Source organism: Acartia tonsa, chromosome 9 (genome assembly GCF_053477335.1).
Source record: "Acartia tonsa isolate MP-2025a chromosome 9, ASM5347733v1, whole genome shotgun sequence".
Classification (NCBI taxonomy): Eukaryota; Metazoa; Arthropoda; class Copepoda; order Calanoida; family Acartiidae; genus Acartia; species Acartia tonsa.
In genome coordinates, this window is record NC_137268.1 from 27,611,503 (window position 1) to 27,631,801 (window position 20,299).

Sequence of the window (20,299 nt, forward strand, 5' to 3'; positions counted from 1 at the left end):
ATTAAAGGTTCTAAGATTGAAGCCAGTTTTGTTACCCCCTGTGGGCCAAAGTTCCGGGCAAACAAAACTATTGTAAATTTTAAGATTTTTATTTTGATATTCCTGGAAAATTGTCTGTAATATAAGATTTTTTAGTAAGGTTATAGTCCATGGGATATTAATCGGTTTCGAAGCCATACTAGAAATAAATTTTCAATATTGTCTTTGCTTTCCTGTCAATATTCAGCGAAAGAAAGGATTGTAAATTGATTTCCAGCATGGCTTCGAAACTGATCAATATCCGCTGGATTAGAACCGGTTCTCAGTCAAACTGAAAAATCATTTATAGCATTGTATTACAGACAAAGTATCATATAATAAGTGCCAGTTTTTTTAGGCCGAGCCTTCGGCACCCTCGGGGCTAACAAAACTATTTTAGCCTTAAAATTTTTCATTTTAATAATCATGCAAAGCTACCTATAATACGATACAATTGTATATTATATTATCCCCTTCTCTTGAGTGTAAACATTCCATATCTTAATATTAACCTTTAAGCTATTTGTTATTTGTGTCGCAAATATTTAAAAAAAAAATAATTATGGCAAATGTTTTCTGATAAAGATGCATTTAAAATTTTGTAGGTATGTAGTTAATTCCATAAATTTTAAACTGGTTAGATTTAATTCTTGTAATCCACAGCTGAAAAAAAGGACGCTGTATAATAAATAAGCAAGGATGCCAAAATCCATGAAAGCGATGCGCCGAACTGGTGGACAAACTTTCGTAGAGTGTCATAACTGAAAAAAGAGAATATAAATATTTAAGTTTAAACAAAATGTTAAGTAAAATTATCGGAAATTATTTACCAAACGGCCTATATACAGGACATGCATGAAAAATTTGCAAAAAAGTAAAAAAAAAAGCCGCATGTTTTAGATTAACGTACGGACTTTCTTGTAACGATTATAGAGTTGTTACGCTTCTTTTTAATTGTACCAAATTGTTATAGGAATCATCACAGAATTTTTGAAATCGATACGACAATTGAAATTCTAACATGTCTAAATGAAAAGGTCTAACCGTTACCGACTTAATTTTAGATAAGCTTCGCTGTTATGAACTTCAGTAACCATTAGTAAGACTCTAATTCGTTAACTGCCTTCAATTTTAGCAGTTCTCAACCTTCCCTCGAACAATCCGCATGCGATAATGCCTTATTTAGACTGTTTTTTAAGGAACAAAAGTTTGCTAAATTTAGCCCACTTACCATTAACAGAAGTTAATTTTCAATATTTTATATCCATTATTAGCTTGTGGAGAATTTTTAGAGGTATAATATGTTGAAAGTTGCGAAATAACTTTTTCTGAAACAAAACTCCCCAAGCCAATCAAGAAAATAAGATATTGATTATTAATATCTGTCAATGGTAAATGGGTTAAATAAAGCAAAACCTTTGTAACTTTAAGAAAAACACAGTGTAATTGCAAATCTTCTCCAAAACTCATTTTCCATGATTGTCTAACGGCTGCTTTCAAATATATGATTTTTTTTTAATAATTAGGCGTTCTTTTTGGTATAAAAGTGATTTTATCTAAGACGTTTATCATCCATTATCGTATCCCGTAAGATCCCTGGAAATAAGGAAATTTGTCCCAAAGTTTTTTATAAAGAAGGAGGTAGGTTGTGCTAAAATTTCGTAAAAGTGTGAGTTTTAAGGCTTAAAAACAGTAGTAGAACGATAATATTCACTAAATTTTTTTTTTAAATTTATAGTTCTTTCCAATAAGGAATACACATATTAAGTGAATATTATCGTCCTACTATTTAAAGCTTTAAAGCACACACATTTACGAAATTTTAGCACAACATACCTCCCTTTATTATTGTAGACGGATAAAATTAATGCAAAAAAATAAATGATGGAGAAGGAATACCCCCCTCCCTACCCTGGGGAAGCACCTAACTACCAAGGCCAACCTACAAATCAGGTAAATCCAGATCCACTATGGCTTCGAAACCGATTAATATCCGCCGGATTAGAACCGGTTCTCAGCCATACTAAAAAATCATGTATAGCATGGTATTACTGACTATTTTCCTCAGATATTACAATGCATTTTATAGAATTAAAACCAGTTTTGTTAGCGGGGGACTTCAGCCTTTCAGGGCTAACTTGGTTTTAATCATAAATTTTTTGTTTTAAAATCCGTGGTAACTGTATAATACGATGCGATGAATAACCATTAACCGATTAATAAATTAAAGGGGACGTTTGATATACAATGTATTAGGGCCATAGCTTTATGGTAGGACTTAAGTGACTAACCACCATAACTATAGCAGACAACCAATCCCTTTGATTAAACAAATCTATGTCTATAAGTACTAGCTGCAAGGTTGCGCCTGTTTTGTCTAGGGCCAAGGCATTTTTCCTGTTCTTAGTATTAATGCCACGCATCTGACATAGTATATGATTGTATAATTTTTAATGCCTTTAAAACGACCAAATTTTGAATCAAGTATCTATCTTTCTTTAGTGGAAGCTGAGGAAATAAATTATCTGTATTATCTAGGGATGGACAAGTCCCCTGCCTGGACAACCCCCCTCCTACAACCCCTACTATCCTCAACAACAACAACCCTATCCACAACAGCAACAACCTGGGCTTCCTGTACAAAGTCAACAACCTCGTCCACCTTATAATGCTACAGGTATTTAGAGATAAAAAAAACTAATATTTAATTAGACCCTATTCTAATTATATTTCTGATCCAAATCTTGATAGGGATGTGCATGATTACGCGGCCAAACGTCCTACAGACTAACAACTCTTTTTGCTTCAGCATGTCCCTAGGCATTCCCCTGTGCTCTAATTGTTATGCTTTATTCCACCAATTCAAAAAATTGGTATTTTTACATTAATTGGCTATACCAAATAAATTCCAGACTGTATTGTATTGGTCTTAATAACTTAAAAACGAATACCTAAAAATAAACATCCTTCAAAGATACCAAAAATTACTATTGCTTATCCTGCTTGATCAAAACCCTTTCAAAGGAATTCTATGAAAGATGCTAAAGTCATGTTTTTAAACACCACTAAAAAGTGGAACAAGCACACATTTAATTATTGACTTCATCAGATTCTGAAAAAATATCCATTCATGTCTTCATTGTTAATTTAGGAATGCGAAGAGTTGGTAAAGAATCCTTCAATACAACCTGTAGCAACTGTGGAACAGTGATGACTACTGAGGTACACCAAGAGACATCAATCATTGCTTGGATGGCTTGTGGTAAGGTTTTAATGTAATAATAGTTATTTCTTTCATCGTATTATAAACCGCTTTCCGCGGATATAGAATGTATGATTGCACATTTTTATATTCGTAGAAAGCTGGATATAATACGATGCTAGACATAGTTTTGTCGTATTGATGAGAACCGGTTCCTATCCACCGGATTCGAATGAATACGAGAAAACAATTTTATCAGATAATCTGAATCGTGGAAAGAAAAGTGAGTAGCGGGTTTCGTCGTAATTTCACAGTAGCACTTAACCTAAGTTATTTTAGGTTGGGTGAATGTTAATGATTGCCCCGCAGGTGCTAGAAATAGGAGAAAAACTACTGCGAAAATACGACGAAACCCGCTACTTTGTTTTCTTTCCATTATCCAAAAGTGCTATGTATTCAAAAATTATGCAGAAAACAAACAGGAATTTTAGTTGGTTTAATTGTCTGGTTTTTATTTTCGGTAGGCAAAATTTTCTACCTGAAATCTGAATTGGTCTTATCTTCAGAAAACTTTAGCTTAGAAAACAGTTAAAACTTCAGGAAATCTTGCTCGTTAATAACAGTTATGTTGTGATGTGCTAAGCAGTGCGTGCAAAGAGATTCACCAGAAAGTGTGAATCCTTAGAGGGTGGGAAAGTGACCCGCGATTGCGGCGTAATACGTATGTAGCGCATCCGCTTGTTGTAGGGAAGGTTGATAGTTTCGTATCTCGGCCCAACAACGCATCAAAACGCATGCTTCTTCCAAAACAGGCGCAACTCATTACTATGCGCAGTCGGGACTTCCAGACAAAGGTCGTGCAATCAAAAGGTTGGTTGCTATTTACATCATGCGCAGCAATGAAGCAAAATTTGGTTCAGAGATGCACCAAAATAATATTTTGTGGTACATCCCGTCCTCATAGGCAATCTTCAGGTTAGGTGATGGAAAAGGTTGATAAGATGCATCACCACATCTACATGTCACGTGTCTGAATTTATAATTTTATTTCAGGTATAATAACCTTGGTTGGGTTTGTGTGTGGATGTTGTCTTATTCCTTTCTGCATGGATTCATTAAAGTAAGTAAATCAGAGATCTAAAGGGATAAGACAACAGCCAATAAATTGATGTACATTGTACATCCCCGATGATGCTGCACAGAATTACCCCTTCATAGATCACAATTAGAAATCATCATGAAAAGTTTGAAATCAATAGGACAATTTTAACATGTTTAATTTCATGAAATCTTTGCGTTTGATATATCTTTTTTTATTTTCAGGGAATACACCCACTACTGTCCACAATGCAAAGCTATGGTTGGAAAACACAGGCCTATTCAGTAGCTGCGATGCTTTGGATATTTTAAAATTTTGACCTTTGTTATTCAACTTTGATTAATTTACAAATTATTAAATAATTATTTTTATTATTTGATTGTAATAAAATATATATGATAAATATTCATAATACTAAATATAATACATTATTCATATTTGTGTGAAGCTTGAATATTTAAAGGTATACCTCAAATTAGGGTTGGGTTGGATATCAGGCTAGGCAGGATATCCGGTATTAGAAATCAGCCGGAAATCCGGTATCTGACCCAACCAAACCTCAAATCAGGAGTAGCTATTCTAAACAACAATTCTACAAAAATCACGAAACCTTATAAAGTATCTGATGGTATATTTTGTTTTTGTAATGTAACTGAAGAGGGGTGGGAAGGAAGGGGATGAAAAAGGGAAGGGGGTAGTGGGGAAATTTTCCATTAGAGTTGTTTGTCAGAATATCATTCCCTTGTCCCTAACCTCAAATCTATTCAGGTTAATTCCAATGCAGTTTGTTCATAATGGAATTGAGAAAGCCAAAAGGTCCTTTTACTTTTCAGTATTCAAAATAGGGGACTGACTGACTGATGGCCCTATGACAGAAAAGTTGATTATAGATTAGCTTCGCTACTAAAAACATACAAAATAATTCAAAAGTCCAAACGTTTATTTGTAAGAAAATATGGAAAAGAAGCAATTAAATATTTAGTATGGGCAATATTCAGCTCCTCCATTTCCACTGATTTGTGTATTGATCCAGGTTAGGTAGTAGGATACTTGGGCATATACTCCATATAATCCCTCCTGTAATATATAATAATTAACGATAGTAGGATACTATAGCATATAATCAATATAATCCCTCCTGTAATATATGATAATTATAGATAGTAGGATACTATAGCATATAATCATTATATTCCTCCCTGTAATATATGATAATTATAGATAGTAGGATACTAGAGCATATACTCCATATATTTGAAAATAAGTCCATGTTTTAATGTTGAAAAAGCAACTTACCCCTCCACAACCAATACCAAAGCTGACTGCTCCAGCCAGATAATGTGTTTCATTGACAGCAACTGTCATTGGGCCACCACTATCACCCTGAATAAGTAATTATTTTTTCCAGTTATTTCCTGGTTAAAGTTGATGGAGTGCCTAACAAGGATGACAACATTAATAAGCAGCGAAGCACAAAAAAATTCATGGATATGAATATGAACAGCGAGATTTAAAGAGCATTTAATGATTTGTTAAAATCAAGAATAGAAATATATTGGAATAAAGAATAACATAACCTTTCTAACATATTTTTAGATTTTAGGTAATTTCCTTAGAAAAAAAACTAAATTTATTCTGCTGCTATTCTTATAATAAAGTAACAGGATGAGGATGTCTATTTGTCTTTCTGTTTGTACCAAAGGATCTCGATAACTGCTGAACCAATATGGTTCTCCTTTACAGGGTAGCTTCTCAATCATAGGTCCTGGTGGGTTTTATAGTTTTTTTTTTGGGTGGAGGTTACCACCATTCTCATAACAGAATTTGCCTCTAGAAAAAAAGATAATCCAAAATTTTTCTTTTACTTATTCTTTTTAAAACTACAATTAAAAGTGTGTGGCGTCTTCCTCCCATCCTCTCTCCCCCCCCCCCCCACCCCCCAAATTAAGCACCCTAGAGGCCTCTAAGGGCATAACAGCCAGTCATACATAAACAACTAATTTTTTTTTCTAACTGTCATGTTATTATTCTTATCTTAATATTTTACCTGGCAAGAATCCTTTCCAGCCTGTCCTCCAGCACAAATCATACCTGGGTAAATCTAAACAAGAAAAGGAATAAAATGACAGGATTGAAGAATAGTTATTTCGCGCATTGTATTATACACAGCTCTCCTCGGATTAAAATGTACAATGTTCTTTTAACCCTGAGATGCCGAAGGCACAGGCTAAAAAAACTGGTTCTAATGATTATACATTTTTATATTCATAGAAAACTGGATATAATACGATGCTAGACATAATGATGATGAGAACCGGTTTTAATCCACCAGATATTAATCGGTTTTGAATGAATACAAGAAAACATATTTTTATGAAAGGTTTGAAGAAAACATACTTACATACAAGCATTTAAACTTTAGTGTAGAGGTTAATATTAATCTTTATACAATATACTTAGCTGATTTAAGATGATTGGACAATTCTAAATTTACTTACATCAACACTCTGTAGAGCCATGATAGTTGTACATAGTGTAGTGTCAATAATTGGTAGAGAAATATCTTGAAGAATATTTGGCTGAGATCCACTGGACTGTAAGGTGCCCCAACCTAGAATAAACTTGATATCAAAACAAGGATGACAGCATCCATAAGCATAAAAAATGGATTAACAATGACTGTTATAAAGTGAAAGCCATATAGGCCTTTATAGGTAGCCACTAGTAAAGTATGTAGTATATTAAGATAAAACTTACCATAAACCCAGGAATCACCAGTAAACACTTGATTAAGTGAAGGCAAGCAAACAGGGGTGTAAATATCAAGATCAACCTGAAATAATGGAAACCAACTAAATAATAAATAAGACATTTAATTTGGCTACTTTACAGTCTTCAATGTTTGGTATTTCAGTATATAAATCTCATTCTCTATTTATACCCTTATTTTATTTATACAGAAATTCTAAATTGTGTGGAGAATTTCTCATGTATTTATTTGTAATTATATCTTTAAACTAGTGGCTACGCCCCTAGCAGCCTCTAGGGGCACTTAAGGTTGGAGGTGGAAAAATTGACATTATCCCATTTTAAATATGAGTTTCAAAAGAGTAAAAAAAAAAATTTTTGGGGGGGTAGGGGGGTGAAGACTCCCTCCCCAAAAATAGTTTAAAACCTTCCCAGGACTTATAAGAAGCTTCAGTGTAAAGGAGAACAATATCGGTTACGCGGTAAGCGAGATCCTTTGGGACAGAAAAAAAACGCTTACTACTTTATATAATAGTTTAAAAAGTGTCTTTACCAAACTCTATGTTAATATCCAAACTACTTTGATATAATAAAAAAGGAATCTAAAAACTTACCTTAGTTGTCATCTTGATGAGAGCAATATCATTTTTTGTGAGAGCATGATTGTAATCGGGGTGAATGATTATTTTGTCTACATACTGAACTATCCTAAATCATAAAATATTGCATGATAATTTTGCCTAAATCTTATGATTTGGAAATAGTTCTCTCCCAAAAGCTAAGTCTATAAGTATTGAAACTTGCAGATTTATTCTGAAGATTATTAGTCCTAAGAAATGGAAAAATAGAATTAGTAAGAACTTACTTGATGTTTGTATCACTTTCCAATGATTTGTCATGGTCACCTAAAATTAAGATTAGTTAAATATTAAGAATATTTAGATTTATTGTTTTTAGAGAAAATGTGCAAAAACACCTCTTTATAGTTTGAACTTTATTGCTATATGAATAACTAGCGGCTTCGCCCCTAGCCTCTAGGGGCTTTGCCCCAAGAGGTTTGATCAAACCAATTTTTCGTATTTTAGATTTAAAATAAAAAAGAAAAAAAAATTTTTTGGGGGGGGTGTTTTTTTTTTGGGGGGGGGGGGGGTAGTCGACCCCACTATTTTAATTTTAGTTTTAAAAAAAAAATCTTTTTTTGGGGGGGGGGTATTTTTCATTTTTGGGGGGGTTAGGGGTGTCCCACCCCCCAAGAAAATAGTTAAAAACCTTCCCGGGAACTATGAGAAGCTACCCTGTAAAGGAGAACCCGATCGGTTCAGCGGTTAGCGAGATCCTTCGCTACAAACAAACACACAAACAGACAGACATCATTCTACTTTGTATTATAGATATTGGCTACACCCCTAGAGGTTTTTAGTGGCACTTTAAATGTTTTTTTTTATTTCAAATATGTAATTATTTGTATGTTGCGTTGAAGTCTTTACGTAAAAAAAAATTCCGATTTATTTGTGATTTCTCTTGGGAGGGTGGTGGTACCCTCCCCCAAAATAGTTATAAACCTTCCTGGAACCTATGAGAAGCCACCCTGTTAAGGGGAACCATATCGGTTCAGTGGTTAGCAAGATCCTTCAGTACAAACAGACAAACATCATTCTACTTTGTATTATAGATATATTTACCTAGTACCACAGTAATACCACTTGGGAAAACAGTTTGAACTGCACTGTCATCATAGAAACAATGAGCTGCAGTAACTATCCACTACATAAAAAAATATGTATCATTTAATAGTTATATTCAATTAATTTAAGAATTTTCAACAACATTGCATACCTTTGTAAGATAATTCAAATGTTAGAAAATTCAATAGCAAAAAAGGGAGTTCTTGTGTAGTAGACGTTGTCGCAAATATAGGTATTAAATAATGGCAAAAGTAATTCTAGAAAAAAACTGAAAAATTTTAAACTTACCTCTGCAGAAATAAGACTTGCTCCACATCCGTAGGCCTTAAATAAAATTTATTACTAAATAAATTCAGTATGACACATCAATGACATAATTTAGGATGGTGTGAAATGTTGAAATAGATATTTATCGCATCGTATTATAAACAGCTTTCCGCTGATATAAAAATATACAATTTTTTAGCCACTAGATGCCGAAGGCACAGGCTAAAAACTGTTTTTTTTAATATTATGATTGTACATTTCTATATTCGTAGAAAACTGGGTACGATACGATACATGATTTTTCAGCGTGGCTGAGAACCGGTTTTTATCCACTGGACATTAATCGGTTTTGAAGCCACAGTGGAATATAAATGATTGAAAATAACTTACAGCTCCTGCTCCTGTTGTTGAATATGAAATGGCTACCATCCATGGCCACTCGTTGACCTTAGAAATATAACAAAATATGGGCGCTTTTAATCAATCCTTGCTGTTGAGCAATGTTAAACCCCCCTTTCTATTTTTGAGCAGTGATATCAGGTTAGGTTAGGTTATTTTGGGTAGCTCCGCAGGTTATGGCACAGGAGGGTTAGGGCTACCCGCAAAAGTTATACAAAGGGAAATTTGCAATTATATCAAAAATAAAGGTTAGGAGGGGGGGAGATTTAACAGCGCTAAAATTTCATTTTGTTTCAAAGCACCAAATATATATTATATAAAAAGCATATATAAAAATAATAACAAAATATATTGATATCCATTTCTTTTGCTTATATCAATGTGCTACCAAAAACAAATATCAAAATAATAATGAAAGGGGTAGAGGAAGGACGTTATTGTCCTATATATAACTCCGAATTGGTTGCCTTTCCAAAACAATAAGAGCTTTGTTTGAATTTTTGAAAACAATTTTAATAAATTAAATCACGAAACTTCTTAATTGTATCTATACGCTAAATAAGGTTGATATAATACTTAATAGTAGTTATTAAACATTTGTTCTTAAAAAGTCATAAAAAAACTATGTTTATTTGAAGGTTATTCAAGTATTTATTTTTTTATAGAAAAGGTTTCATTTTTTATAGGTCAGTTAAAATATAGCATATTATATAAAGTTCTAAGGTTTTTTTTGTCTGTAGCTTAAGATTTCGATGTCTAATGAACCGTTGAATTGTCTTTGGCTGTTATTCTGACTAAAACCTTCGGGGATTATTTTGAATTTTGATTAATTTGTCTATAAATTTGAGAGTCCAACCGTCTCAATCATTAATTGTAATCTACAGGAGAGATTATTTCGTGTATCATCATTGAAGATTTACATCAATTATCGTCCATTGTCTTATCCCTTAGATCCCTGAGCAACCCTTGCTACCTCAGCATCTACGCCGCCCACAATTCTGGTGTCCTTGTTCTCTGTGCCAACCTTCTTCTTACCACATGTACAACCTGTACAATACAATAGTTATTTATCGCATCGTATTATTGACAGCTTTCCGTGTATAGTAAAATTAAAAATTATAAGATAAAAACCAGTTTTGTTAGCCTAATGGAGCGAACTTTCCGGGCTTACAAAACTGGTATAAATTTTATGATTTTTATTTTATTGTTTGTAGAAAATTGTCTGTAATACGATGCTATACATAATTTTGATTTTTTTTAAATATTTCTGAACACCGGTTTAAATCGGTTTCGAACCCATACTGGAAAATAACATATTAGAGGCGGTTCTCAGCAATACTGAAAAATCATGTATGGCTGACATGTATTCAAACAATTTTACACGGATATTGTAATAATTGATATTGCCTGTGCTGTTTCCTTTAATTATAATTAAAAAACCTCCAACTAACTGACAAAGTAAATTCTAAAAAGTATCGCCGACTTTTTACACTAGATTTTTGAATTTTAGGAAATAAATCAATTTAAAACATTTGTGTTTGATACATGTTTTTCATTACAAAATGAGGTTTTAAATTATAAAAGTTATTAATAAAATTTCAAACTTTAATATTTCTTAATGGCTAATTACACAAAAGATAAATAATTCATTTGGATTGTCTTTAAAAAGAATGAAGGCAATTAAGATAATTATTTTATATATCTGAAAAAAAATATTAAAGTTAGTGTTTGAAGTTTAAATAAGAACTAAAGCTATAAATTTTCTTTACTTTTAATTATTTCTAGTTTCTATTGTCTTAAAGTAGCACACATTAAGAAAAAAAAGATATATAAATGTTCTGAAAAAAATTACAAAAAGAGCATAATTTTTCCCCTGTAATTTCGTAAATTTGGTACAAGTTTCCAGTCAAATGCGCTTATTAGGTCAAACTGTCCTTAATTTTGAACAAACGCTTAGTATAATTAACAACAGTTTGACTCAATAAGCGCATTTGACTGGAAGCTTGCAGCCAAATTTAGTAAATAATGAGAAAAAATACGCCCTTTTTATTAATTAAGGAGGACTTTTGTCTGTTAACAATAAATTTTTGATCCTGTTATGTCTAAGACAATCCACCTACTCTAGAAAGTTATAAAATAGTATCATTAGGTAAAAGAATGACCTTTCAAAGTTTAAAAATAATAGGATAAGTCCAACATGATAAAAGTGCGTTAAAACTGTAAAAAAAATCTATTTATAAGATTAATTTCCACATTTGCCTAATCTTGATTCCTGGGATTGTAAACAAATGTTTCTAAATTCTTATTTCTCTAAGAACAATTTTAATTTTGTTTATGTTTAAGTGTTAAGTGTTAATCAGAAAGGGAGGGGATATTAGACACAAAATAACCTCTTGAGTACTGATACACCCCACACCCACTATATTTATTACTGGGTAGCCCTGTAGTGTTATAACACCGCGAAGATAAACCCCACAGGGTTAAGGCTTCCCGCAGTAATAAAGCATAGGGAAAAATCTTACTTTCAATTTATTTTAAAACTAGCGGCTTCGCCCCTAGCCTCTTAGGGCTTTGCCCTAAGAGGTTTGATCAAACCAATTTTTCGTATTTTAGATTTAAAAGAATTTTTTTGGGGGGGAGATTTTTCATTTATTTAGTGGGTTGGGGGTGTCCCACCCCCAAGAAAATAGTTATAAACCACCCATTATGAACCCATTCTACTTTTTGTCAAAACTTTGGAGGTTTAGGTTGATTTATGTACATATTAATAAGAGTTTCCAAACTTTTCCAACAATGATTTTAATCTACATCTGGGATATTTTTGATTATCATTATTTGGGGGTAATTATCATCCATTGTCTTATCCTGTATATGATAACTGCTTGCTCCCTTTTTTAAAGAAGTCCGTTTCTAGATTTAAATTGTATATTTTAAAGTTTATTAACTAAAATGTATAAAACAACGAGTTTAAAAAAAATTAATATTAATTCAACTTAGAATTTGTATTAAAGTAGTTATTTGCCCTAGTAAACTACTTGGACTCTAGAATCTGGGGTTTTTCAATGTAAATCTAAATATATAATACGTTATTTAGCTTTAAGGGAGGTTACAAAGATGGACAATTTTTCAGCAATTTTGTATGAACAAACTTTCATAAAAAATTCTACGAGTTTTTAAAAACAAACAATTTGTATAATTTGTAAATTAATTCTCACACCCATAAATGCAATGTGCGACGCCAACTTGTTATTTCTATCATAATTAACCTCAATTAAAAATACTTAAAACTTGAACTTTTACATGAAAAGAAGTTAAATAAAAAGATTTGATGAATAGAAATATTTTACACCTGTCACACAACAAGTGCTACTTAATATTAGCTTCGCTACTCAATAAGTTTCTTTGTCCGCCTGTCCGTTCATCGTTTTGGCTCTCATTTCAGATATAAAGATAACATTTTTATGAAGATTTATATAGCCTATGCGCATTCAGTCGATTAATTGTTTTTTCCGACGGTCTGTCAGTAACGCTTTAATAGTTATTTAATTTTTTAGAGAAAACGTGATTATCGAGGCTTCTATTAAATCCATAAGACTGAAATTTTTTTTGTGTAGATTCCTATATAATAAGCCAGTGCATTCACTTTCTACATTGTTTGTTTGTCTGTCTGTCTCACTGTCAGCAATAATATGTCCGTATGATGTCATGTATGCTACAGGGGAGATTTGATTTTCGTGAGGATATGTTATTTCCTCAACTGCTATTTGAAATTGGATTCTGAAATTTCTAACTTTAACATCAAAGTTGACTTTTAGATATTTTGTTGAATGTTTTAAATGTCTATGCTTTGCTATTTATGGATGTTGTCATCATTGTATTTTTCATGTTAAATTAATAAAAACTGTAATTAATACCTTTTAACAATTTCCAATCAAGTTTATTTAACATCAAAAGTGTTAAACCTTTCTACCAAAGAAGTTTTTTTTTATTCAACCAATTTTCAACTAGGGGGTAACCATAATATAATGCACAAATAAGTTGTCTAAATAAAAAAATGATTTGAAAATGATTAGGTGGTACAATTCAAATGCAATTAATAATACTTTTATTAAAGTCTTAATTTGATTTGGTATGGCATGAAAGAATAATTTCTACTTGTATTAACTAATCTATTTCTTTTTCTATAATATATAAAAAAGGTTGTATTCTCTTTGTATGCCTAAAACCAAACTTTTTTATTGTTTGATACTTTTTGAAAAATCTTAATACTACAAAAAAAGTTAATTAGTCCAAGTATTTTTGCATGGAATGAAGTAATTATTTAAAAAGTTTTCTCTTAAATTTTACAGAAAAAAAATAATTAATAAATAGTTGATGAAATGTGCAAAAAATTTTATTCTAAAATATCTGACTTAATTGTAAAAGTATTTAAATTTTTATTTAAACTCTTGGTTTTAATTCTTTAAGTAAATGTTTTAAAAGTATTTGTTTAGGAGATTAATCAAGAATGTGATAGGTTTTAGACAGTGTAAATTCTAACTTCAATCTATCCAATTAATAAAAATTGTAGGCTTGTTTTAATATATCAATTTATTTTTTGTTGTCCTTAAATCTAAAAAATTATCTATACAGTAACAATATAAAATCATTATCCCTTATAAACTAATAAGTTTATAAAATAGGTAAAGCTTAATTCAAATTAGTCAAATTTATAGCAGTGATTTAAAAAAATAAATGATGAATTATAACTTTACCTATAAACAAACTTCCTTAAATCTAAAGTTTCTTTTTTAATAGAACTAACATACAGCTAAGCCTTTAGAATTGTTTTTAAGCACATATGTTAGTCCTAAACAAAAGAAAATTTCCTTACAAACTAAAGTTTTCATAAAAAACAATTGTACTTAATTGTAGTTTGTACTTGAAGAATGTTCTTTTTAAAAAGAACTTTACTAACAAATGTTTCTAAATACAATAGTAAATATGAAAACACCCTTAAAACTAAAATTAGGTTGAAATTTATGATTGTTGGATAAAGGAATTGGACCATATTTAATTGCTTTATTAAAATAAAATATTTGGTCTTCAAAAAAATTTCAAACAATGATAAAATTCAACTAATTAAAACATAATAATAAAGATTGGTATCACAACTCAGTTAGAATAATTTAGGTACAGAATTGTAGATTTTAACCAGGCCAATTTTTATTTGTGAATTGATTTCTAGACAAAATAGGCATAAGAACTCAATGTTAAAATCTACTTAAACCTCAGCAACAATAAATATCAAATAAATACTTTCAGAGTATGATTAGTGCATAGTAAAGAATATTGATAATGCATGTTTATTTGTCATGGTATATTCTCCAAACATCTTTCAATCCTCATGTTTAGCTTGCTGAAATTAGAATTGATAAACTAGTTATGAACATATTTACTTTAATGGAATAAAATTTGTTAATGCAAGGTTTTTTTGTAGCAATACTTGAATGTCCTTTCTATAGCAAAAACTAAACATCTAATAAATAAAGATCTTACCCCTTAATTTTATAATTTTGGCGAAGGAGATTTAACTTTTCAAATTTTTTTTTTGAGAATATCTTACCTACTAAGACAGCTTTGAAGCCAGCTTTTCTTATTGATGCATCAGAATGGAACTTGATATTCATTACATTGTTCTTTGATTTAAATTTCATATCTGAGGGAATTGTGGATCCACACAAGGTGACCTAATTAAAAAAATTCAAATAATAACAAACAAAATAAAATAACCATTCGTTATCAAACATAAAAAGGCATTTGGTAAATTAATTGGAATTATTAAGAATTTAGCAAAACTAAAATGAACTTTAGAAAATTTTTAAAAACCAAGCAAAGAAGGGAGGTATAAAGGAACTTTAAATACCTTTGTGATCATTGGAATATATTATAAAAAATAGACAAATGTTACCCTTGTATATTTTCTAATAGCTCCAACAATCATATAATCCTTTGTACATTGTTTTGACCATTGAACATTGAAGCTGTCAAATACCATTGTTATTGTAGCATCTTTTTTGGTCTTAAATTTTGTAGACTGTTAGTAATATTTCTTTATAGCTATCTGCAGATATGATTATGATTGTACATTTTTATATTCATAGAAATCTTTATATAATTTGATACAATTCATGATTTTTCAGTATGGTTCAGAACTGGTTTTAATCCAGCAGATAATTCAAAGTTTTAAGCAATACAGGAAAAAACAACTATTATTTTACCTTAATATACCATGCACAATCTCTATTGTTAGGATATTTATCTGGATACCTGAAAATAATTGTTAGCAGTAAAGAATAAATAAATATATATTATAATTGTTTGAAAGAAAATGTCTTACAGTGGTGTTTGAATTGTTTTTATGGCAGATGCACCATCTGGGTTCATCCATATATTACAGTTACAGTCATCACACTCATGAGGTGTAGTTGTAGCTTCCTCAGTTGTAGTTGAAGTTGAAATAGCTGTTGTAGAGGTTGTTGTTGATGTGGTGGTGGTACTTGTTGTAGTAGTTGTTGTTGTGGTAGATGTGGTTGTAGTAGATGTTGTTGTTGTGGTTGTTGTAGTTGTGGTGGTTGTAGTAGTTGTAGTTGTTGTAGTAGTTGTTGTGGTTGTTGTAGTTGTAATGGTCGTAGTAGTTGTAGTGGTCGTAGTAGTTGTAGTGGTAGTTGTTGTTGTGGTAGTGGTAGTTGTGGTAGATGTTGTTGTTGATGTGGTTGTAGTACTTGTGGTAGTAGTTAAAGTGGTCGTGGTTGTTGTGGTGGTGGTTGTAGTTGTGGTGGTTGTAGTAGTTGTAGTGGTTGTAGTAGTTGTAGTGGTCGTTGTAGTTGTAGTTGTTGTAGTAGTTGTAGTGGTCGTTGTAGTTGTAGTGGTTGTAGTAGTAGTGGTAGTTGTTGTGGTGGTTGTTGTAGTACTGGTAGTTGTAGTGGTTGTAGTAGTTGAGGTGGTCGTGGTAGTTGTAGTGGTTGTAGTAGTTGTACTGGTTGTAGTAGTTGTAGTAGTAGTGGTTGTAGTTGTTGTGGTTGTAGTAGTTGTTGTGGTAGTTGTTGTGGTGGTGGTTGTGGTTGTAGTAGTTGTTGAGGTAGTTGTTGTGGTGGTGGTTGTAGTAGTGGTTGTTGTTGTGGTAGACGTAGTTGTTGTGGTGGTTGTTGTTGTTGATGTTGTAGTGGTTGATGTAGTTGTAGTAGAACTGTATTGACAGTTACAAATAGTGCAAGAACAGTCTGTACCAATACAGACACATCCAGAACAAGAACATGTAAAGTAATTTGTTCCTGTTAATTGTTCTGAAAAATTTTTTTTTTAATATTTTAAGTTGATAGATCTATAGAATTATAAATATCAAAAAATAAACCCCAGGAATAGAAATTTAATGATAAAAGGTGAGAGATTTTAAGCTAAGAAAGCTAAAGAAACACAAACAAAAAACAGTGTCCACTTCTTTATACTAAACTAGTGGCTTTGCCCCTAGCCTCTAGGGGCTTTGCCCCAAGAGGTTTGATCAAACCAATTTTTCGTACAACCAATTTGCTACAAACAAACAGACAGACAGACTGACAAACAAACAGACAGACATCGTTCTACTTTGTATTATAGACTAGCGGCTTCGCCCCTAGCCTCTAGGGGGGGGGGGGGGTAGTCGATCCCACTATTTTAATTTTATTTTTAAAAAAAAAATTGGGGGGGGGAGGGGGTAATTTTCATTTTTTTTTTGGGGGGGGGGGGGTTGGGGGTGTCCCACCACCCCAAGAAAATAGTTATAAACCTTCCCGGGACCCATGAGAAGCTACCCTGTAAAGGAGAACCCGATCGGTTCAGCGGTTAGCGAGATCCTTCGATACAAACAGACAGAAAAACAGACAGAAAAACAAACAAACAAACATCGTTCTACTTTGTATTATAGATAACTAAATATGAAAAGGCATTACACAAGCTCAATGAGACAAAATCACTTCCTTTTTAATTTTTTAACTAGAAAAGAAAAATGTTAATATTTTCAAAATCTTTTTAAGGTGAATAGCAGCGGGGCTCCTAGGATATCTGGATTCAAAGTGGGAAGAAATGAAGCCTAGAAAGCCCTATGTACGTATAGTCTAACTAAAATACTAAAAACAATGGTTTAGAGGTTAGCAAGATCTTAACTGACAAATCAAACCTTATTACCACATAGAATAGGAAATTAGTGTTTAGATAATAATTATTAGAATTTGGATTATTAAGAAATATTTAATGTACAAAATAATGGAATGATGGAATAAAAGAGAAGTGACCTGTTGTAGCCTCAGTAGCTAGGATTGCTGGTGTTGTATCAGGACCAGAAGTGAATGCTGCTGTAGTTGCCGGTGGTGTCGTTTCAGGTGGGGCAAAAGTTAAAACAAGTCCAGGAAAATCTGGAGGACTTGTCACTAGTCCTGGGGTATTTGTCACAAGTTCTGGGGCACTTGTCGCAAGTTCTGGGGCACTTGTCACAAGATGTGGAACATTTGGTCCTGGTTCTTCTGATTCAGAGTCAAGCTGTGGTGCTGATGTTGCAAGTAAAGCAAAGTTAATTTTGAAATTTTATATAGTAGCATAACTAATCTATACTTCCAAATTTCCAATTCTTACAGAAATGATTTAGAGAAAGCATGATTTTCTGAGATGCTATTTTAATGAAAGCTTAGTTTTGTGAACACTCCATATACCAGTCAGTCAGTTTATCAGGTAATGCTCTAGTAAAATTTGCTTGGTTACTGTTAGAGATGAATAAATGGAAAGGTTTCAAAAAGCTACTCCTGACCAATCCACATCTTATCTAAGATGTGGTCTGTCATTTCATCTCTTTTGCTAGGATAAACATAAAATATATAAAAAGGGAAAGTTACCTTCAGAGTCCAAAACAGTACAATGATAAACATCTCCTTCTTTTTCCACTATCAAAAAGTCTGAGGGGTTTATTCTGTCTATAACCTAACATCAAATATTGAAAGTAAAAAATTTCTTAAAGCATTTAATACTTTAATGAAAGAAATCACTAAGTTATTCTTTTTGTTTGAATATTTCTTTAATTAAAAAAAAGGGGAATAGTCCCTTTCATGGCAACGCCCCTTAAGGGGCGATTGCTTGTATTTTTAAAATGGCTTTTTATAGGTTATTTTAGGTTAGGTTAGGTTATATTGGGTTAGGTGATTGCCCCACAGGGCTAGGCAATTGGCCCTGCAGGGTTAGAGCCCTCCGCAGGGGCTAGAAATAGGAGAAAAGCTACTTTGAAATATACAAAAAAATTGCCCCTTAAGGTGCGTTGCCACGAAAGGGACTAAACCCAAAAAAGATTGAAAACAGTACTATGTTTTCAATTATCTTACTAACTTTAATTAGGCTAGAGTTTGCATCATGTGTTGGCAAATATGGCACATAACCTTGCACCTAAATCAAAAAAATAATGAAATATTAAAAATTAATACTAGATTATATCCAATGCATTACATTTATTATACAATAATAAATGTATTTAAAAACTATTCACTAATAAAATTTCATTAAAATTTACTAGAATTTGCAAATGAAACATCATAACATGATTTATAAAGTTTACATAACTTTAAATTTAATATTAAAAACATTTTTGCATTAGATAATTTACTAATAATAATATTTGTTGTGCAGAATATTAACCTGGCTGATAAGGACAAGGGTTAGTGCAAGGTTGGTAGCAGTCACTGTAAGTTTACTGCTGACCAACATACTGCTCACTTTCTTAGGGACAATTAAGTCCTGAAATAAAATATTATTTATTTACAAAACATACTTTTGTAATAGCACAAAAAAGCTCTCAGATATTTGTATAAAAAAGGAAGGTAGATTTGTGTAATGTAAATTGTTTCACAAATATTTTTATTAATTTTGTTAAACCTAAAAAAAATTGTAATTATAAAATATGTTTATTATTCAAGGACCTACCCAGCTTTGACCAAACTTAATCAGCACTGTAAAATAAGGTTAAGCAAAACCTTGTCAAATCACACAGGTGTAACTAATTCTATTATGCAAAAAGTTTAAAAAGTTATGCAAAATTTGATGTCATATCTATTACATTACATTTAAATTAACACTACAATCAATAACCTTATATAGAAATAACATGATGTCAGTTTATCTGTCTTTACTGAGAAATCTTGCTAACCACAAATCTGAATCTTTTTCACAGTAAAACTTTCCAAAAGTTCTTGAAAAGGTTCTTACAATTTATATACTTTAGGGCAGGGTACCTCCATCCTCCTAAGATGAATCACCATTATATCCAAACCTATTTTAATTGACCTTAGAAGCCTTTAGGAGCATAGCAAAGTAAAAGTAGAAATATAGTTTCCAAGACAGTAAAAGGAGGAGGAATGTTATGAAATTATTTTCAGCTAACAAATTCAATCTTTAGATTAATAATAATAATTTTACTTTACTCATAAGTCTTTATTTTAAAAGCAATAAATTTTAATCAGAATATCAATACCTTTAAAGATCATTAATTTTTATCAAAAAGTAATTTAATTTCAAATCCTAAACTATTTTTTTCAAAAAAAATGAGTGTCCTCTTAGTGAAGCAAATTATATATTTTAAATTTACATTCGACTTCATAAACTTCTAGGCCTAGAAGAAGCTATAGAGATCTTTAAAAAAAATTTAGTTCATATGTGAAAATTGAAACAGTGAAAAACTCATATTAAATCAAAGAACTTTGTTAAAGAATTTAATTAGTTTTATTTGATACATGTTGGAGATTAATTTTTTAAAATACATATACTAACCTACTAACTCTATTGTAAAGTTAATAAATTATCCTTTTCAATCACATGTTAAAAATCATA

At 31.5% G+C, this 20,299-nt stretch overlaps 3 protein-coding genes across 3 annotated transcripts; 1 reads left to right on the forward strand and 2 right to left on the reverse strand.

Annotated features, from left to right (window-relative positions):
- The first annotated feature begins 1,155 nt into the window (after nt 1–1,155).
- Nucleotides 1,156–4,722, forward strand: LOC145328666 (uncharacterized). Its single transcript, XM_080172447.1, has 5 exons — nt 1,156–1,971; nt 2,557–2,695; nt 3,170–3,280; nt 4,274–4,340; nt 4,544–4,722. Exons 1-5 carry the CDS (start codon nt 1,900–1,902, stop codon nt 4,605–4,607), a joined length of 453 nt encoding a protein of 150 aa, XP_080028573.1. The 5' UTR covers nt 1,156–1,899; the 3' UTR covers nt 4,608–4,722.
- A 519-nt stretch (nt 4,723–5,241) lies between these two features.
- On the reverse strand, nt 5,242–11,166 carry LOC145328664 (trypsin-1-like). The gene is made up of 11 exons (XM_080172446.1): nt 10,392–11,166; nt 9,410–9,466; nt 9,041–9,076; nt 8,750–8,831; nt 7,933–7,972; nt 7,682–7,775; nt 7,077–7,152; nt 6,818–6,930; nt 6,367–6,420; nt 5,616–5,702; nt 5,242–5,396 (listed from the first exon to the last, which is right to left on the reverse strand). Exons 2-11 carry the CDS (start codon nt 9,446–9,448, stop codon nt 5,298–5,300), a joined length of 720 nt encoding a protein of 239 aa, XP_080028572.1. The 5' UTR covers nt 9,449–9,466; nt 10,392–11,166; the 3' UTR covers nt 5,242–5,297.
- Nucleotides 11,167–14,506: 3,340 nt separating this feature from the next.
- On the reverse strand, nt 14,507–19,471 carry LOC145328667 (uncharacterized). The gene is made up of 10 exons (XM_080172448.1): nt 19,397–19,471; nt 19,112–19,210; nt 18,806–18,862; nt 18,322–18,406; nt 17,728–17,979; nt 15,798–16,743; nt 15,679–15,727; nt 15,369–15,479; nt 15,024–15,147; nt 14,507–14,816 (listed from the first exon to the last, which is right to left on the reverse strand). The coding sequence occupies exons 2-10, from the start codon at nt 19,178–19,180 to the stop codon at nt 14,809–14,811; spliced, it is 1,701 nt and encodes a 566-aa protein (XP_080028574.1). The 5' UTR covers nt 19,181–19,210; nt 19,397–19,471; the 3' UTR covers nt 14,507–14,808.
- Nucleotides 19,472–20,299: the final 828 nt, after the last annotated feature.